The following is a 21,539-nucleotide window of genomic DNA, read 5'->3' on the forward strand; positions in this document are numbered from 1 at the left end:
TTTTATGTATGATATGTATATTTTCCCCTGAAATTATCCAAACCTTTATCCCTCTATTACTGCAATATATTATTTCCCAAAAACTCCCGGCGTATTTTTCTCTTTCCTGGATGAATGGGGCCAGGCAAGAGTAACCCCACCCCCACCCCCACGCCACCACACCAAAGGGCTCGTCCCCCTGCCCAGGTTATTAAACACCGGACGAATCAAAATAATCAATGAAAACATGGGTGAAGGTAAACTCACTCGCTTTTGTCTTTTTTTTTTCCTTTTTTTTATTTTACACGCAGTTTTCCATATACATTTTTAGAATCGCATCGAAATTTATATATTTTTGGACATTGTATATTGACAGCTTTGTGAGATCAATTCAACTGCATTTATTTTCACCGCAATGCCAAAACGATAAAGGACATTAACCTTCAGTTAACCGAGTGCGGATCAACTCGTATCCAGGCCAACTCGTAACCTAGTCACTTGTATCACAGCAATACGCCGTTTCGAAAGCGCACACAGAACTGGTCTTTCAGTATACTTTAAAACTGAGTTCATCATTAGATAACGAAAATGCAGTTCAAAATACACAGCGATGTGACCTCAACTGACCTCTGACCTACACTAACACTGGGATAAACATAAGGTAAACACCACAGTTGTTTACGTCATCATCTCGTGACGTCAAATCCAACAGGCCTCTCTCTCTCTCTCGGTGGTCTGGTATCCAGATCAATTCGTCACAAGGTCGACTCGCACCCAAAGACATTGTTACTTAGCATGGCAGTGTTAAAGCGCGTCCAAATTACCCTAAAACACGTCAAACACAAGTCGACACCTCATCTCGCATGTATCGCAAACAGGCTGAAAACGAGTCAACGACGTCAGGCGGAGGACGAACCTTTGGCAAGGGCTGGATAATCGTATAAAGAACGGCCATTAAGTCGTAGACTTATATTCAACCTTTATACAAAGATCTTGAATGAAAAAATAATAACTTACACCATAAAAACTTAAAACGTTTAAATTTTACGGAATTAGTAGACTTGGTGTGACCTAAAACACAAAAGAGAGTATGGCTCCACCCACTGGCATCTGTTCTATATGTAGATTGGATAGTGATGAAAGAGAGATGGCTTGGACACCAGGCCTCCCCACAACCCGTGAGAGAACTGTACACGATGGTTTCACCTGAGCTTCCGGTGGGCACTAGAGGAGGTGGAAGACCTAGACCTACTTGAATGAGAACTATGAGAGGAGAGCAGGGAATGTTGATCAAGCGACGGAAGAAGATACTCAATACATTCTATTTCCCACCATAAACTGATCCTCATTATGCAACTACGTACATGGAATTAGGGCAATTTCAACAATCTGATGCTCTTACCGCCCAGCTAACAAGGAGGATTTCTATTTAATATTAACGCACAGTGACGCTATATATATATATATATATATATATGTATATATATATATATATATATATATATATATATATATATATATATATATATATATATATATATTAGAATTCGAGAAGTTAAGCCGGGCATTGTGGTTATTAAAATTATATATATATATATATATATATATATATATATATATATATATATATATATATATATATATATATATATATATATATATATATATACATACAGATATATATATACATACAGAGATATATATATATATATATATATATATATATATATATATATATATATATATACATACATACATATATATATATATATATATATATATATATATATATATATATATATATATATATATATATATATATATATTTTTTTAATAGCCACAATGCCCGCTTAACTTCTCGAACTCTTAGCGCTTTTGGATACTCTTGTCACTACAAGGCCTTAAGATCCAAGTGCAAGAAATGACATCACAACCACTTCAATTTCTTGCACTTGGATCTTAAAGGCTTTGTAGTGACAAGCGTATCCAAAAAGCGAAGAATTCGAGAAGTTAAGAAGGCGTTGTGGCTATTACAATTACATATGTATCTGGTAAAAGTGACCAGTAGATTCTACATTATATATATGTATATATAAATTTTATATATATATATATATATATATATATATATATATATATATATTCTGTTATATTTATACGTTAATTTTGAATTTTATAGACATCCTCCTTGTTAGCTGGGCGGTAAGAGCTTCAGATTATCAAATTAGTCTAATTCCCTGTGCGTTGCATAATAAGTTTACTGTGGAAATAGACCGTAATAAGCTTTAAAGCTCTAAAGTAAGACCATATATATATATATATAAATATATATATATATATATATATATATATATATATATATATATATATATATTATTCATGAAGCTACAATGTTGCAATTAAGATCCAATTCCGCTATGGGAATATCCCCTATGGGGAATTATCACCGAAGGGGAATTTTTCAAGTGATGCTGGAGGGTGCCGCGTCGAGGGATCGAGACTCGGCGGTACCGATCCATTTATCACTTAAAAATTCCCCTTCGATGATAATTCCCCAACGGGGATATTCCCGAAGTAGCGTGAATTGGATATTAAGCGACATTTGTAGCTTCTTGAATGTATATAAATCACGGTGTGATAAAAATTTCATATATATATGTATATATCTATATATACAATGTTTGTAACATATAACTCCAGGGACAAATGGCAACTGCCAGCTTATTCTGGTGACCACTGGCAACCTTTCAAGACGGTCCCCTTTACGCGCTGAATTATCCAGGGGATGGCGAACCCTCATCAATTCACCAAATCGGGGTGCGAACTTGACCTTCACTATCCTTCCTGGACCTCAACTGCGATGCCCTTCGTTCGTCGGTCTCGGCTCTCGTCAAATTCCCACTTTTTGGCCCTTGCTCTTTTCGGCTTCTCAATATTTATTTATACATTTGTTTCCTATTGAACTTTTTTTTCTCGAGTCCGCTGTGTACAGACGTCCCACATTCGAGTATTTGTTGTTCATGATTTCTCTCATTAACGAGTCCTTATTTTATTCAGTTCTCTCATATATGAAGATTTGTTTTCATCCAATTGTTTAATGAATCTTTGTTCACTCCGTATCTGATTACATGTTCTTGATTTCTTTAATTCTTAAAGTTCTCTAATACATTTCTCCGATTATTTTCAGTGTTTGCTCTATTCAACTTCCTTACATTGGAGTTGGTATTCACCTTGATTTTCTGGTTTTTCATTCTTTGCTCATTTTAATTTCCCCCTTTTCTGAGTACTTCGTTTACTGTATTTCCTTCTCCCATTATTTGTTCTCCATGATTTTTATTCTGTGGATTTTGATAAATCTAATTTCTCTCAAATCTAAGATCTTTCTCTAATTTCACTGATTTCTGAATCCTCGTTCCTTTTCATCTCTCTCGCTGCCAAGTTATTTTCTATTTAATTTCTCTGATTTAAAATAGATCTTGGACCTAAAAATGAGTCTTTAGTATGTACTTGTCCTCCTTAATTCCTCTTGTTCCTGGGCCCTATTCCCATTTGCCTTTCTTCTTTATGGGGTCTGTTTCATTTCACCTCGCAAGTATATACTGCATTGTAAATTCCCTTATTTTCAAGATAAAGTCTATTCTTAAATCATCTCTACGTTTTACATGTGGTCAGTAAATCTACCTCTGTGATTTTCCTTTCTTCCTTGAATATTTTCTTAACAAAAATGAAAAGGGTTCTCTATTCATTCTGCTGAGGGCTTGACATCAAACATATATATAAATGGAGCCTCATTATTTCGATGAAAAATAATGAGGCTATTCAAGTCAATTTGGGGTGCCTTTGGTAGAGAATGTTAGGGACAGGGATTTCAAAGCCATCATAATTTCCTTCCTGTTTGGAACCTCAACGATCATTATCAAGGAGAAAGATATGATGTCACAGGTAAACCAGGACACAGTTGATCAACGACAGTACTCTTCAGAACGAAACGGAATCAAACTACAGCCATTACTATCGTTTAAAAGTTAGGTATATCTTAGTTTAACCAGACCACTGAGCTGATTAACAGCTCTCCTAGTGCTGACCCGAAGGATTAGACTTATTTTACGTGGCTAAGCAGCAACTGGTTACCTAGAACGGGATCTACAGCTTATTGTGGAATCCGAACCACATTATGACGAGAAATGAATTTCTATCACCAGAAATGTATTCCTCTTATTCTTCATTGGCCGAAGACTTGAACTCGGGCCTAGCAGTGTGCTAGCGGAGAACTCTACCGACTCGTTCAACGAGGACCTTACTATCGTTTAACAATAACCATTACTATATACAATAGGTGGAACCTATACAGACGGCATTTGTTTTTAAAGGGAAATATGAAAAAGATCCCACCAACGGTCATCACCAGACAAGGATATAAGAGGCTATCAAAAGCAACTACCAGAAAAAATTAAGTCTACCTTAGTTTAACCAGATCACTGAGCTGATTAACAGCTCTCCTAGAGAGGGCTGGCCCGAAGGAACAGATTTATTTTACGTGGCTAAGGACCAACTGGTTACCTAGCAACGAGACCTACAGCTTATTGTGGGATGCGAACCACATAACGAGAAATGAATTTCTATCATCGGAAATAAATTCCTCTAATTCTTCATTGGCCGGTCGGAGATTCGAACGCTGGCCCAGCAGAGTGCTAGCCGAGAACGATACCAATCCATCCAATGAGGATATAAGAGGCCGCATAACAGCCCTATTCTCTTCTCTTTGGCCATCTTTTATCTCCCTGAGAAATTGAAATGCCTCGTCCAGTGTAGTAACTCATTAAATTTAAGAAATAGTCTTGCTATGACCTAACAAGACCAGTTTCTTACTGATCTACATTCTCGGTTTTCATTTTCCATTTGTGTACAAAAATCGAGCCAAACCCTTGGCCGATTTGCTTCAACAGAGAATTATACGGAAACTGTAATTTCCCTGATGGTATAGGCTGAGGTAATAACACACATTATATTGTTACCAGTAAATAATGGCCACCAACTGATCAAACTGAGGTACCTCCCATTAGGAACCCGAGTCTCGGGACCGTTTTGATAAAATTCATTTACCATCATTCAGATATGTTCTTTTTGACAGAAACATAATGTCAATCATTAACTTGCCGAGCTTCTGTTAAATGACGAATAACACTGACAACAGTGGGATCTTTCCTAGATAGTGACCCCCAAGGGTTTTCGGGGTCGTTATCTAGACCACTAATGATTTCTTGGGGTCATTTATCTTTATGATATTTACAGTCTCTAAAAACCGTTCATGCAACGGGTCATCCCCAACGGCTTATAGCAAGAAATAGGCTATCACAAAGGTAGATATATACTGTACATACCGGGTTAAAATCTGCGGGGTCACCATCTAGGAAAGATGCCAAAAGTGAATAATAAGTAGTTCAGATTCTAACGATTACTCAAGAGACGACTTTATCGAAATATAATAAAGCTCAAAATGTGCGGGGTCACCAGCTGAGGAAAGTTAATAAAGATGAATAAACATGAAATGATGACATGAAAAACGAATTAAATCTATAAACGATAAACCGAATGTAAGCGAATTAAATCTATAAACGATAAACCAAATGAAAACGAATTAAATCTATAAACGATAAACCAAATGTAAACGAATTAAATCTATAAACGATAAACCAAATGTTACAATATATAAAACAGAAATGATAAACCTCATATTTTAAAACAACACCGTGAAGCTATCACCATTATAACGAAACAAATGCTAACGTAGAAGTGACAACGTGTCCTAACGAGGGCGTCAACTCAACGAAAGCCACAGACAGACTGTTCTGCGATTCCAGAACCAGAGGACCCATAGCGCGAATTTCGAGAAGACGAAACCAAAAGCAGGCGTCACGTGAACAATGACATCATCACTACTATCACTGTTAACACAACCACTACCTTTACCACTATTAACACGAACAACAGCAGCAGCAAATCAACAACCACAACAACGTCAAAAACAATAATACAACACTGTTACAATTATTACAATTACCTAGACAACAACAGCAACAACATTAATCAAAAGAATGACAATGGTAATTTTCATAAAATAATCAAGTCAAGGAAAACAAAGGAACAGCGGAAGAATACTCACAAGTTGATTACTCACATCTCATTCATGTTCACCTGTAAAAAATAACGAATATTAGACATTGTTCATTTCTGCTGAAAATCAATACAGTTCTCTCTCTCTCTCTCTCTCTCTCTCTCTCTCTCTATATATATATATATATATATATATATATATATATATATATATATATATATATATATATATATATATATATATATTATATATACATATATATATAAACAAGGGAAGCTTCTACAAGTAAAGTATATTTACGAAAATTGCACTGTATTTCAGATTTGCATTACATCCCTCTTCAGGCGAACTAATTGAAACATTTGACTATACAAAGCTCTGTAAAAAAAAGACAGTTTGGACGAAGTCTGTTTCAAGGATTAAAATGGGTTAAGTACAAGAATAAGAGGCCCCAGTGAGGGAGGTGGGAGGGAAGGCGTAGGGGGAGGGGGATCAGAGAGAAGGGTTCATTACGAGGGGTCGCTGGGAAGCCTTGTCTTCATAGTCCAGTCAGGCGTCAAATGTTCTTGACAGGGGGTCGCTGGAAGATGAATGCTGCTTCTATGATCTTCTGTTCGTATGAAAAAGAATTTTTCAACAACAAGGAAGGCCCCGTAGGGGGGTAGCGCCGTCAGTGCACCTCATGCGGTGCGCTGTGGGCATTACTTTAGGTTCTTTGCAGCATGCCTTCGGCCCCTAGCTGCAACCCCTTTCGTTCCCTTTATTGCACCTCCTTTCATATTCTCTTTCTTCCATCTTACTTTATACTTAACTCCACCCTGTCCAAACAACTGGTTCATAGTGCAACTGCGAGGTTTTCCTCCTGTTACACCTTTCAAACCTTTTACTGTCAGTTTCCGTTTCAGCGCTGAATGACCTTATAGATCCCAGAGCTTGGCCTTTGGCCTAAATTCTATATTCAACCAATCAATCAGCAACAAGGAAGGCATCCCAATCGATGCAATATCCAGAGTCCCGTCTGGTACATGGGTGAAAATTGCAGAGGTTTCTTGCGCCTATCTCATGGATCGTGTCTGTTTGAGTGAACGTTGGGACAAGAAGCGCCCAGCTTCAGACGTTAACTTTCCCATATTCTTTGCAGGGGTGCTGTAAATGCCTGTAGTCAAATCCTTCGGCAATTATTAATCATAAGAGATATCACTACATACAAAATACCATTTTCCTGAGAGCCCTTCATACTTGTTCCCAGAATTCTCTGGCCACAGATTTCAAAATTATCCTCAAACACTTACTTCAACTATTATACCCAAACTAACTGACTGCTAATAAAATTGATATCTGAGGAAACAACACAAATGATCGGCCCACCTTCACAAACAAACAGTGTTACCGTATGAAGAGGTTACATAAAGGTAACAAAACATCTCTGTGAAAAAGTACCCTCAATTTTCAACTGCCCATAAGCCATCGAAACCGCCCTCATCAACGTATACCAAAATAAAAGGATTTGACTGCGCACATTCACAGAATCTCAAAAAAAGTGTGTGTATGTATATATATATATATATATATATATATATATATATATATATATATATATATATATATATATATAGTATATATAACAGGCCTCTGGTTATAAACCTTTCCTTCACTGATCTATAACACTTATACTTATCCCATTTCAATCTTTGTAACAGAATCCTTCAACTGTACTTGTGTATATATATAAATATATATCAAATATTAATCATATATATATATATATATATATATATACACACATAAGTATATATATATATGTATATATATACACATACGTATATATATAATATATACATATATAAAATAATATATATATATATATATATATATATATATATATATATATATATATATATATATATATATATATATATATATATATATATATATATTATATATATAGACAGACAGATCAGACAGCTGGGGCAGACACGGTGCACATACATAAATTGCAGAATCAAGGGCAAGAATACGCAGGAGATTCACACTTTCTTTATTCCTCATTACGTTTCAGAATTCATAGTCACATCATCAGGGGGTTCTACTGAAAATTAATAAAACAATTAGAGAGACTGGACGGCTAAAGCTGAATTACGTTAAAATATAAATTATTAAAAATTGTTACAAAAACTTAATTCAAAATTACGCACACTAGAGCACACTTAAATACATAACCACAAAGCATAAAATCATGTTACATATGAACACACTGACATACGGTTACAAAGGAGTACATTAAAAAGATCATAGAAAATCATAAAACAATTGGAATATATTACGTCAACAAAACGGTCAAGAAATAAACTAAAACAGTACAACACTAACGCCACACAAAAAGCCCAAGACACTAACCTGACAATGTAAACGACAGAACCACAATAATAGACACAAAATGTGAAAAGAAACAAAAATGATCAGAGGAACAAATAGTAATGAATTATGACAGGAAAATGGAACAGAGGCAGTTCCAGTGTTTAACGGGGGAACACGTAGTTAACATTTAGAGATTCAAGTATTACAAGTTGTTGTTGGTTTTTTGCTTGGCCAATGACTTCAAAATCTTCATAATTTATATGAGTTTTGCACTTGGTGACATGGATTTTACGGGAGTCGGCGTTGACCCTGAGATATTGCCTGGTGGATCCGACGTATGTTCCCAAATAACATCTGGGACAGGTAATATTCATAAATAACACCAGACGACATAAAAACGGCAAAGCTGATCCTTAAACCTGAAAGCGAGCCAATTGTTTTGACGTGACAACGTCTTACAACTCAGCCCCTTGTTCAGAAAGCGAGCGCGACGAAATTTTGCTCTTGGGTCAGTGGCAATTACTTGCTTAAAAAAAGTTAAGTACACCTTAGTTTAACCAGACCACTGAGCTGATTAACAGCTCTCCTAGGGCTGGCCCGAAGGATTAGACTTATTTTACGTGGCTAAGAACCAACTGGTTACCTAGCAACGGGACCTACGGCTTAATGTGGAACCCGAACCACATTATACCCAAAAATGAATTTCTATCACCAGAAATAAATTCTTCTATTTCTTCATTGGCCGGCCGGAATGAGCAGTACGTTATAATTATGTAATTATGCGCTAGTATAGGTCGGTCCTTAGCTTCATGCTTCACACACAAACTTATCGTTCTGACGTCATCAGACCGCGGCGGGAGCCGTGCTGCGAACCTCTGATTTCGAGCGGTTTAGTATGCTTAAGACCGCTGTAGCCACCGAACTGCTCATCCGATCAGAGAAATTCTGGTATCAGTTTGTGCGTAAAAAACAGAATAACTAAAAACATAACCAAGAATCATAAATATTAACACATAGTGACTTTCTAACCAATGATCATTTTCTTTATGGATTACAAGCCAAAATGGTTAAAAATTACGAGTTAGGCGGAAAGGGCACTCATGATATTAACATCATGAATGGTGCTCGACAAGACAAATCTAATACTGCGAAGACGACTCGACTACCTCAGTGAGGGACACTTTCAGGCTAGACTGCGCCTCCAACACACTAACCCCAACGACTTGGGGAAGTACTTGCCTCGGTCTCACATTCGTCAGACACAATCATCACCGCCGACACCCTACGTTTCACATCGTACTTCTCGTACCATCGCCCAATACTCAATCGTTTGTACACAGCCGCTGCACTCCTGTTGTGTGCCAAAAACAAATAAATTGACTGACACAAACCCACAGAGTCTATCATTTTTGTCTCTTACCACTCACAGACACTGTCATGCAGAAATATCTGCGGCCGCAGAGCCGACACAGCCCACCCCAATTATTTTATAATTTTTTTTTATTAATTATATTTGAACATAATTCAGTTTTAGCTGTTCAGCCTCTTTTATTAATTTATTCGATTTTCCATAGAATTCCCTGATGATGTGATTATGAATCACGAAACAGGAAGGAATTTGTGTGCATAATAATTATTAATATATATATATACGTATATATATACAGTATATATATATATATATATATATATATATAAATATATATATATATAAAGAAATGGACGTCTTCCTTCACCCATGGTCCTGTTTCCCTATCCTCTTAACTCTATCTATATATATGCATATATATACATATATATATTTTATTTTATATATATATATATATATATATATATATATATGCATATATACATATATCGATATGTCTATACATATAGAATATATATATATAATATATAGACATAGATTTATATATATATATATATATATATATATATATATATATATATATATATATATATACATATATACTGTTTACATATAATGTGACGGGACGGTGCAAATATCGTTAGAGAAGCAAACTGATATGATGTGCCTGGTCTGTTACTATTAGATTTACCAAAGGCAGAGCTCTTAAAGTAGAGCAATGTCTGTGCCAGAAAGAGAGAGAGAGAGAGATATTCCTTCATCATCAATTACCTGGGGTACACACAAGTGTATAAGGTGTTAATCAGGTCAGTGGTCTGGTGAAACTAAGGTATACTTTTTTGCACCTCCCGACCGTGTGTTAAACAAAACTTTCAGCTCTATACTATGAGTGGGTACACCTACCAATACTTGGTATGTATGATGTACAATAAACAAAATAAGTATAAAATGCGCCGAAGTTGCTTCGCCGCTATCGAGTTTTCTGTAAACCGTATAATACTGTATGAGCCGCGGTCCATGAAATTTTCAGCTACGCCCCGGTGGTGGCCTGTCCTATAGCATTGCCAGACACGCGATCTTAGCTAACTTCAACCTTAAATAAAATAAAAACTGCTGTTGCTAGAGGACTGCAATTTGGTATGTTTAATGATTGGAGGGTAAATGCTCAACATACCAATTTGCAGCCCTCTGGCCTCGGTAGTTTTTAAGATCTAAGGGCAGACAGAAAAAGTGCGGACGGACAGACAAAGCCATCTCAATAGTTTTCTTCTACAGAAAACTAAAAATAGAAATAAAGGAACCAAAATGATCCTGCAAGTTACTGGCTCTTCAGTATTTTTGGAACAGAGCAAACCTTTTGAATTTATTTGTTCCCTCTCTCTGAAATGAATTCTATGGGATGTCCTGGGAGAGGCATCTTCAGATACCTAAAGACTCCTTCACTTAGTATAGCCTAGCATAAAGTTACTCCCAGAGATGTTATTAACTATTATAAGAAAAATAATACCGACAGAACACATCTGCTTCTACTAGTGAGTACTCGAGGATAAACCAAGGGCTTAGCATTTAATAATAGAATGTCTCCACATCTTACAATTTATTCAGTTCTCACAACAGACTGAACAGAAAACCGAATCAACTAAAATTAAAACTAATATATATATATGTATATATATAATGTATATATATAATATATATATATAATATATATATATATATATATATATATATATATATATATATATATATATATATATATATATAGTATATACAATATAAGCAAAGCTAATAAACACCATTTCGATTACTTCACAATAACACAAGTGGGAACTTTAAAACGAATGGATGCAAAACTTTATGAAACCAGAATTGTTTCAAAACATAAAAAACGGAAGGAAGTTGATGGTGTAACCACTTTCCTCGCCAAATAAACAATGAGAACACACGTACATCGGAAAATATAATATGATCAGGATAAATAAGATTCTTAGCCACCAAATTATACGACAAGTCCAGATTAAGGTGAATTAAAAGTTGCACTGAACGTGCACATTCCAGCAGTCAGGAATTCCCTTAAATTAACCAAAGGCCTACGTGAGAGCACTCTGGGGCAAGGCCTAACGCAGATGAAGTTGTCCTAAGGTTAGGACATCTGAAGGGCAGTCTCCAGGACAACCCACATGGGTTCTTCTTCAGGACCACAGGGTGGAATCTTAGGTCCCCCCATGAGGCTCTACACTAAGTTTCTAGGAAAAAGAAATGGCAGACGAAAGAGATTTCTCACTTGAATGAACTTCTGTTGCTAACTCTTGTATTCTGTGACAGGGAGATCTATGGTCACGCCAGAATAGGTTCGTGGTGTGACTGACTTCCTTACTGCTATTAACATTTGCTCTAACATCATTATGATTTGTCGGTAAATCTTAGCTCTGTAAAAAGTGGACATTGTTGTGCTCTTAACTGTATCAAACAAAGAAGAAGATCCCTCATACGATATTCCAATCTCTTAAGAACACAGGATTATTAAAACAGTGGATAAAGGTATTTATAAGAAGATTTTACTGGAACATTCCAAGATCAGCTCCTCCAAGTTTTATGGCATCACGAACCAAACTTGAAATCTTTAAAAACTCCTGTTTCCAAAAATGCCTTAGATACAGCGGGGCAAGTCCAGGAGAAACGTAACTTACATGAGGTGGACCTTTACATAATTGGTTTACTGATCATTGCGGCGAAAGAAAGTCTACCTCAGATCCACTTATCATGGAATTAGACATTCTGACATCTGCAGTGATTCTGTCTGTCGTCCAAACCAGAGAACTTTGTACGAGCAAGAAAAAGGCTGCTTATGCTCTCAGGAGGAACACAAAACGTGTGACAGTACTGTGTGCCTCAGTCAATCACCGACATTGTTTACTGTTGGAAAATTCATGAATCCGAGGGCACTTGAAAATGTTTAACATTTACTATATGACTGTAGCAGCCTTTTCCTTGCAAATTATCCACTACTAAATGCCAGCAGTGAAGGTTACCTTGAGAAGGGAGTCTTCCTGATAATGTCTCTTTGACCCAGCTCATGAATGAAAAGGTCATTCAGAAATAAAAAAAAAAAATCCAGTTTCCAAAAGATAAAGGAAAACTGTAGCCTGATGACATCTTCCGCTCTGATAAGGATGGTCAAGAGGCATTCGAGGGCTTTGAGGACTGAAGGATAAACAACACCTTTCAGACGTGCACCCCAACCACAAATGCCCTGAGCGTGCTGCAGAAGATGTGGGTGGGTGGAACATGAAGCTGTATCAGTCAATTCACATAAATCATGAGTGTGACCAACCCTCAGGCACTAGATACAAAGGTAGACAGTGTCAAAGACAAACAGGAAGGAGAACAACTAAAAGTGATAAGGAAGCGTACATCAGAGGCATGACTCCATGCTAAAATTTGTAAGGGGGGGGGTTCTCATTTCAACAACTCAGAAATCAAGTATTACCATTTGATATACAATGCCTTCCAGGGTCAGAACTAGCAGCTGTTAAAAAGGCCACCATTTCTAACATGTTTAGGAAAATTACCAAGAAGAATCTCTCCCTACTTATCTGCCACTCCCTCCCCATAACTGCCACAAACACCAAACCTACTTCTTCACAACAAACACCAAACCAACTTCTTCATGGCCCTTGCAGCCTAGCACTAGGACAGATCCACACATCACAAGAGCTAAGAATGAACCTGACCTTCAAATTAACTGAAGACCCAAAACCCTTTTTTGAGACCGACGACCCAGGAAGAAGCCTTGAATCAGGCTGCTGATCCAGAGCCCTAAGAAACTGCATCGGTGCCTTTTATCGCTCGTGGTTCCTTACTTCCACGAAACCCCAGTATATTTACAAATATATTTGAATTAAGGTATGCCTTCTGCTATATTTTGAAACGTTATAGGAGGCTGTTGAGCTCTGGGATTGTGTCTACACATTTTAATTATTCTGACTGTCAAATAAGTATCGACGGCAGTTATAATCTCACAGATAAAAAGATAGTTCACAATTGACCAACTAAACGAGTAATGGATGGGTACATGAAGACAGTTCCAAGCAAAAGTTTGGGTAATTTGTGACTATACGTGGAAAAGTTCTGGTCTCGGCAGCTACGTACATAAGTGTTTGTGTATACATTTATATTTTCTGTCTACCTATCTAATTCTATATGTGTATATACATACATACATACACATACACATACACACACACAAACCCACTTGCAAGTGATACATATGAGATGTCGATTTAATGGCAACTAAATGAGAGAATAAGTTTCAGACCTTCAGTAGATTAGAATTCGTATCCAAGATACTTCAAATTGTAAGGTCACACCATTACTGACAATACCAGAGCAGAAAAATACTTTTTTTCTCTCTCAGAACTCAGCGTCCCGTACGTGCCTCCCAGGTGTCGACATCAAGTTTAATTTCGTAGACAGTTCTCTCTTGCATGGCGATATAGGTGACATTCTAAATCACTTTTTAAGGCGTCTGGTGGATTGGAACTTGCCCTAAAGATGTTTTGACTTGCAAGCACTAAACAGATGAAAAAGCGATTTCAAATGCTTTTCATTTGTTCATTCAAAGCACTGCAGTGAATAAGGACATTCCACTGACATCCACTGGAATTCAGAGCAGAGGCAGAAAACCAGTCAGTGCATCAGAGAGAGAACGGACAACAACCTTCAGGAATACTTCCAGCCACTGGATATGTCAAGGAGAAATGTTTTGATGCTTGCAAGTCAAAGCATCTTGAGGGCAAGCTCAAATCCATTTGAGCCTTAAAAAGTAATTCAGAATGTCATCTACATCGCCATGCAAAGAGAGCTTTCTACGAAATTAAACTTGATATCGACACCTGGTAGGCACGTGGGGAACACTGAGTTCCGAGCGGAAAAAAAAGTATTTTTCTGCTCTGGTATCATCGATAACGGTGTGATCTTACAATCTGAAGTATCTTGGATTGAATTCTAATCTACTGGAGGTCTGAAACTTATTCTCCCACAATGGACTGAGTGGGGCTACATGGATTGACATGCAGAGGTCAGGTGCACACGACAGTGGGTCACAAAAAACGTTAAGTATCTTAGTTTTACCAGACCACTGAGCTGATTAACAGCTCTCCTAGAGAGGGCTGGCCCGAAGGATTAGACTTATTTTACGTGGCTAAGAACCAATTGGTTACCTAGCAACGGGACCTACAGCTTATTGTGGAATCCGAACCACATTATAGCGAGAAATGAATTTCTATCACCAGAAATAAATTCCTCTAATTCTCCATTAGCCGGCCGTAGACTCGAATTCGGGCCTAGGCGACAACTCTACCGACCCTCCCAACGAGGAACTAGCGGGTCACAAGAAAGCACAACAGCGAATAAAGAGAGAGAGAGAGAGAGAGAGAGAGAGAGAGAGAGAGAGAGAGAGAGACCAGGTTACAATGTTTTGCGTCGACCTTCTAGGAATCTTATTGATCAAACATCAAGTACACAAAAGGTAATAAATAGAGACCTTTGTATGGTTTGATTATGTGTTACTCAGCAGGGTGAAAACAGGGGTTTCATCGTTTTTTTTTTAACATTCTCATAACTGTACGATTCATTTAATTTTACAGGGCATATAAGGAGAGTTGTCAAGACCACCAAATTAGCAGAGTCGGGATACAGAACCTGGGATACCAAGCCACAACCAATAAAATGACGCCTCGGAACAAATCAGCCCTGATGTTCCGACTACCAGTCCCCAGCAGAAACTCTTAGCGAGGGTTTACTGTACATATTCGCATATGTACAAGATTAACTTATTCTTGCTTACTATTTGTCTGTATAGAAACGCACATATATATCATGTGTATTAAACCAGGAAAGCACAAAAAGGAAATGTATACAGTCTGCAAAGGGACCACTCCATTCTGAAGCTAAAAAAGTATCATTTTCGTGCTCTGTTAACATCACTTAGTCTTGTATGCAGGGGAAATGCGTATTTTACAGTTTTGTTTGAGTGCCTCTGTGCACACGCACACACCAGGGTTCCAAGTTATTTTGCAATCAAGGAGAAGCATTTACCAAAAAACATGGAAACTGCTGTACAGTACACATAGTTCTTCGAGTGAATGCCGTATGTGTCCTAACAAACATCATAAAATGAAAAAAAAAACAGACACATCTTTCCATATGAATTAAATTGAATTGAATATAGAATTTAGGCCAAAGGCCAAGCCCTGGGACCTATGAGGTCATTCAGCGCTGAAACGGAAACTGACCACCCCAACGGGGGACATCTTTGCATATGATACGACGTCTAGTAATTAATATGCATATTTCTTTCCTGTCCAGTTCAATGGGAATACTAAAGGGGACACCTTTACTTTCACGCCATTACTTCTGTATTTTTATAATCACAAAAACAAATACAATAAATTTTTGTAATCCTTCAGATTATTATTCATCAGTTATTCCAAATTAACGCGAGGAGAGTCGACGTGCATTAGACACTCGAATTCTACGGCGCCTACCCGCCTCATTACACTATCTACTCCGCCGTCCTTCCCGATGGAATTCGACAAGGAACAACGGCATTTAATTAACAATGTCACTGCCAACCACTTGGGTCATAATGGAATCCATTCTAAACACATTTCTCATTCCCTTAAATTGCAGGTACATGCTCCGAAAAAGCAACATTATAAACCTGCCAAGTTTTGCGTGGGACTTTCACATCATACCATTTACTTTTCTTAATCATAACCGTTCAAAATGTAAACAAACATCTCGAACATCCCCGAGTCATAAAAAAGGTATCGCCTCACAGCAAAGAAAACGCTGTCGCTAGCACATCTTTAAAAGACCAAAAGGTGGTGCGCACGAGTGTGTGTGTGTGCGTTTGTGCGTGAGTGACTCTGTTTGTGCTCCGGCCCCGTTAACCTCCGCCTCCCGAACCTCCTATCCATCCATCCATCCAGCGAGGGCACGGGCGAGGAAAAAGATGTTGAGGAGAGGCTACAGCCAAGTGCTGAAGGACGAGCAGGCTCTGGAAGGCAAATCTCTGAAGGAGGAGGAAAACGAGCGTTGGGGAGGAAAGGAAGAAACTCTCTTTGCTGAGAAGAGAGAGTGGATTGTTGGGAGAGAAGAAAAAAAAGACTGGTGTTGGAGGGAGGAAGGAAGTGTTAGTGAAAGTAGATATGTAGAAAATGCTGAAGAAAAGAAGGACGAAGGACTTGATAGCAATGGAGATGGGAGTACAGAGGACGAAGGCTGAAGGGGGGAGAGAGAGAGAGACCACTGGAGAGAAGAACCAGAAAGACTCACTGGCAGTGGGATGAAGCGGGAGAAATCGCGGAGGTGTAATGGACTCCTGGAGGGGATACCGGAGAGCCACATAGTGTTGGGGGGGGGGGGGGTTCAAGAATGAAAGAGAGGAATTGACGGGGAGGGCAAAGAGGAAGTACTCCCTCCCCCCACCACCCCAAACCCCGCGAAATAGCGGTCTGTCAATGACAGTAAAAGCCAATGAGAAGGAAGACTTCATTTACCAAGACCTTCCTGCCGTTTTTCATCACAGGGCTTTTATAAGGTGGTTTTCGGGGACGCCAGAGAGAGAAGTAGTTCCTTAGCAAATACACAATTAATTATAGTTGGAATCAGTTCTTCACTGGAGGGGTGGGTAGAGCTCTCGGCTAGCACGCTGTTGCCCCAGCGTTCGACTCTCCGACCGGCCAATGAAGAATTAGAGGCATTTATTTCTGGTGATAGAAATTCACTTCTCGTCATAATGTGGTTCGGATTCCGCAATAAGCTGTAGGTCCCGTTGCTAGGTAACCAGCTGGTTCTTAGCCACGTAAAATAAGTCTAATCCTTCGGGCCAGCCCTCTCGAGGAGAGCTGTTAATCAGCTCAGTGGTCTGGTTAAGCAAAGATATACTTTAACTTATTGTTGGAATCTGTTGGAATGAACAAAGTACAAGCTCAGCAAATTACGAACTCATTTTCTGGTACCGATACAGAAAAAGTAATTCATCGATTTTAGTCTCCCTCGAGGGAAAGATGATTATGAATGAGAACGACGAGATGACAAGGCCAAATTCGGACAAGAGCAGCAATGAAAACTGGTACGAACAAACGCCTGCTTTTTTACAGTCTACTCGGATCTTGGCTCATTCATTACCTAACTTAGCCCTGAATACTGTAGTGACTGAACCATCACATCAGCGCGCGTGCAAGCGCATCTATTTAGAGACAAATGGTCACAGGACATGCTAGTTAATTTTACACCCTCCCTCTTATTACTTCAACATAATTACACTATGCCAAATTTATATATATAAATATATACACACACATATATATATATATATATATATATATATATATATATATATATATATATATATATAAATAATACACACATACATATAAATATATATAACATATATATGAAAGTTTTAACACACCTCTCTTGATAGCTCAGTGGGTAGAACGTCGACTGGAGCCGCTGGATAAGTATCTGTGTCGTGGGTTCGAGACTCGGCAGTACCAGTCCATTTATCACTTATAAATTCCCCTTCGGTGATAATTCCCCATCGGGGATATTCCCGAGGTAGCGTGAATTTGATATTAAGCGACATTTGTAGTTTCATGATTATTATATATATATATATATATATATATATATATATATATATATATATATATATATATATATAATAATAATTCATGTGGCTTTATATATATATATATATATATATATATATATATATATATATATATATATATATATATAAAGCCACATGAATTATTAAAAAGGAAACAACAGAAAGCCAAGTATTTTTGTGTAAAATACACACAGAACTTGGCACTCAAATTATTTCCTTTTGAAAATTCCCCGCTATTTTTTACTGACGTACTTGACGTCGCGGTTAAATACAAAGTCCCCTTCCCAACAAACAGGAAAAATAAAATTTGAAATATGGCTTAGGTCGCTGCCAAATGCGTGCATTCGAACCCGAGCATCCAGGGCAAATGCAGCCTCCCTCAAACATTTCCCGAACATAACACGAAAAATGAGGCTCTCTGCGAGGGAATGGGAGACGGAAAATGTTTTGTCAAAAGCACAACCATCAAGGCTGATAATTCTAGTCAAATCAAGATAACGAGGAGTGTGTGCTCGAAATTCGACAACGTCGTGATTAAACTGTTGTATATTAATCACCCACAATATATCATTAAAACTGTATTATTTGTAAAACTTGAAAACAATGGCTCTCGAACACTTGAACGGTGTTCCTCCTCAGGCCGTTCAGGTGTTCGGAAGTCAGTTTTTAACTTTCACATATAATACAGTTTATAAATATAACTGGATTTTTTATATTTCTAAAGAATGTGCAAGGTGTGTATTCGTTTGTTTTACTGAGATAAAAATGAATGGTGACGAAAGTGATGCCTAAATATCAGTTTATTTTTACACAAAATTCCCGTGTTGATTAAAGTAACTTCGATCACAAATAATTATAGGCTTTATAGTCCTATTTTCTTCAGTGAATACCTCGTATTTATTCATGAGGTCCTGTGGATGACGTAAGCGTTCACTGCTGATTTTACTTCGGGTAATAGGAAAAAAGGAAAAGCTAAAATACAATTTGATCTATTAAGGACTGGACCTTACACTCGCTGCTCACATTCCTAGAAGAAGCAAACCTGGAAAGCATCTCATAAGCTTATCAATCCCTCAACTCAATCTCATTAAATTAATATTTACGTAAAGAAATGAAAACTTGGGTATAATTATCACTGCGCATTTATTAAAAACTTGTCAGTCTAGAAGTTTGGAAGCACTCGAACGACCGAAGCTAATTCATAGCTCCACCCATTCCATTTGATAAGTTACATCCAACTGGTGCAGTTTCAGTTTCAGTTATTTACGGTTCACAAGGACCCACAACGTTCCGTCCGGCAGTCCCTTCAATGGATTTACCGCCTCAGTCTCCTACAATGAAAATATCAAATCCGGATAGCACATGAAGATACCAGATCCTATAATGGAGATATCAAATCCCATCAAATATGGATATCAAATGGAGATATCGAATCCTATCAAATCCGGATATCCAGTGGATATCAGATCCAATAATGGAGATATCAAATTATATAAACGGCGCTATCAAAACTAGAAGCCAACAAAGAAAAACCTAAATATTGTTGTTACTATGCAAAAGGCGGCGTGCAATAAGGGACAAGCGTGCACGATAAACAATATGCCAAGCGCCGTTTGCACGAGTACAAAAATTAAACTGACCTTCATGACTGACCTACTCCACAAAATGACCTTTCAGCCAAAACTAAAATAATATATATTTATATGGTCATTTCAAACCTGTTCCCAAACCGACCAATGCCAGCTCATTCGCTTCAAGATTTGTCACTGAACCACTCCATTGTTAGTCCGCCCTCACGCAAACCTATTTTCACTCTTCCCTGGTGGTTTATTTTATACATTCCTTCGTATTTTGTTTTCTTTGATTTTTCACCTTTAAATTGACGTTGACTACTCATGGTGTCTTAAAGACAAAGTCAAACAGTCACGCAGAAAATGCTCAAAAATAGTATCGATTCCTTGACGCAATGCAACTCCTCCTCCCGGTGTCCTACAAACCGTTCTCTCAGCAGGGCACTGGGTCTACAAAAATACCTGTTGAACCCCCAAACCTTAAAGCCACAGTATCCTTCCAGTAGCCACTGAAGGGCGGTGCACCGTCGCTAGAAGTGGCAAAGAAACAGGAATCTAAATTACAAACTGTACATCTAAACACCGATGACAACGATTCACACGGCATTAAATTTCTCCAGTTAAGTACATCATTTGTGTAGCTTCAACGAGAGAACTTCATCAATACGGTACAAATAGCCTCTACGCGAGTGAGTGTATACAGTTCTTGGTTGATTACCCCATTGTTGAAAACGAGTAAAAAATGGACCTGTAACAAAGGACGTTGTGTCGGCCGCAAAGGAAATTTCAAGTTGCACTTCTAAATAAAGTCTGAAAGCTTGTTTATTGTTGACTATCATTTATTGCTCAAAACTATATGTACACTTCTTAACACATATATGGGAAGAAGTATTTATAAACATGCAAACAGGACACTTACTTCGCCAAATTTTAAAATATTTTTATTTCATAAAACCTTCCCACATTTCCATACGTCAGCTAATGACGTAAACAGGACTATTGACGCGTTTTAAGACTCCAGTGGAAAAACTGTGGACCAATCAATAGCTAAAAAATGGTAGACAAATATTTCACTATTGAAAACACGAAAAAGTTACATGATACATCTACTTTATAACATTAAAAATGATCAATAGGTTAAGCAATACATACTTTCAGTGTTCCAATATTTCTCTCCGACAACAATCGATCTTTAATCCTATCCTTGAAGTGACAACAGACATTATCGTTTACAGGGAAAACATAGTTATTAACTTGGCAGATATCAATGGAACCTTTTGTCAACGGTAGACAAGAACTGATAAAAAAAAAATCACAGGCTCATAATCGTATTCACTTGGATTAACAATGGCCTTACAATTGTTGTTGATTCAAACGCACCTCCACTGAATGAGTTACTTGCACAAAGAATAGCCTTCAACATATTAGAAGAGCCCAGTAGAGAAGAAAAAAAAAGAAAAAGAA

The 21,539-nt window shown here is 37.6% G+C and overlaps 1 protein-coding gene across 7 annotated transcripts in view; it reads right to left on the reverse strand.

Annotated features, from left to right (window-relative positions):
• The window catches only part of LOC136852142 (protein prune homolog 2-like), a 207,632-nt gene that overhangs the window by 103,608 nt on the left and 82,485 nt on the right, over positions 1-21,539 (reverse strand). For 4 of the 7 annotated variants that reach the window (XM_067126608.1, XM_067126632.1, XM_067126592.1 and 1 more), the window contains exon 2: positions 6,158-6,174. The exons of 1 other annotated variant lie outside the window; for it this stretch is intronic. In XM_067126608.1, the coding sequence (XP_066982709.1) occupies positions 6,158-6,168 (11 nt within the window). In that variant the 5' untranslated portion in view covers positions 6,169-6,174. Of the gene's footprint in view, positions 1-6,142; positions 6,175-21,539 lie in introns of all 7 variants that reach the window. 2 more of the 7 variants (XM_067126617.1, XM_067126624.1) reach the window with 1 other exon arrangement.

Source organism: Macrobrachium rosenbergii, chromosome 3 (genome assembly GCF_040412425.1).
Source record: "Macrobrachium rosenbergii isolate ZJJX-2024 chromosome 3, ASM4041242v1, whole genome shotgun sequence".
Lineage (NCBI taxonomy): Eukaryota > Metazoa > Arthropoda > Malacostraca > Decapoda > Palaemonidae > Macrobrachium > Macrobrachium rosenbergii.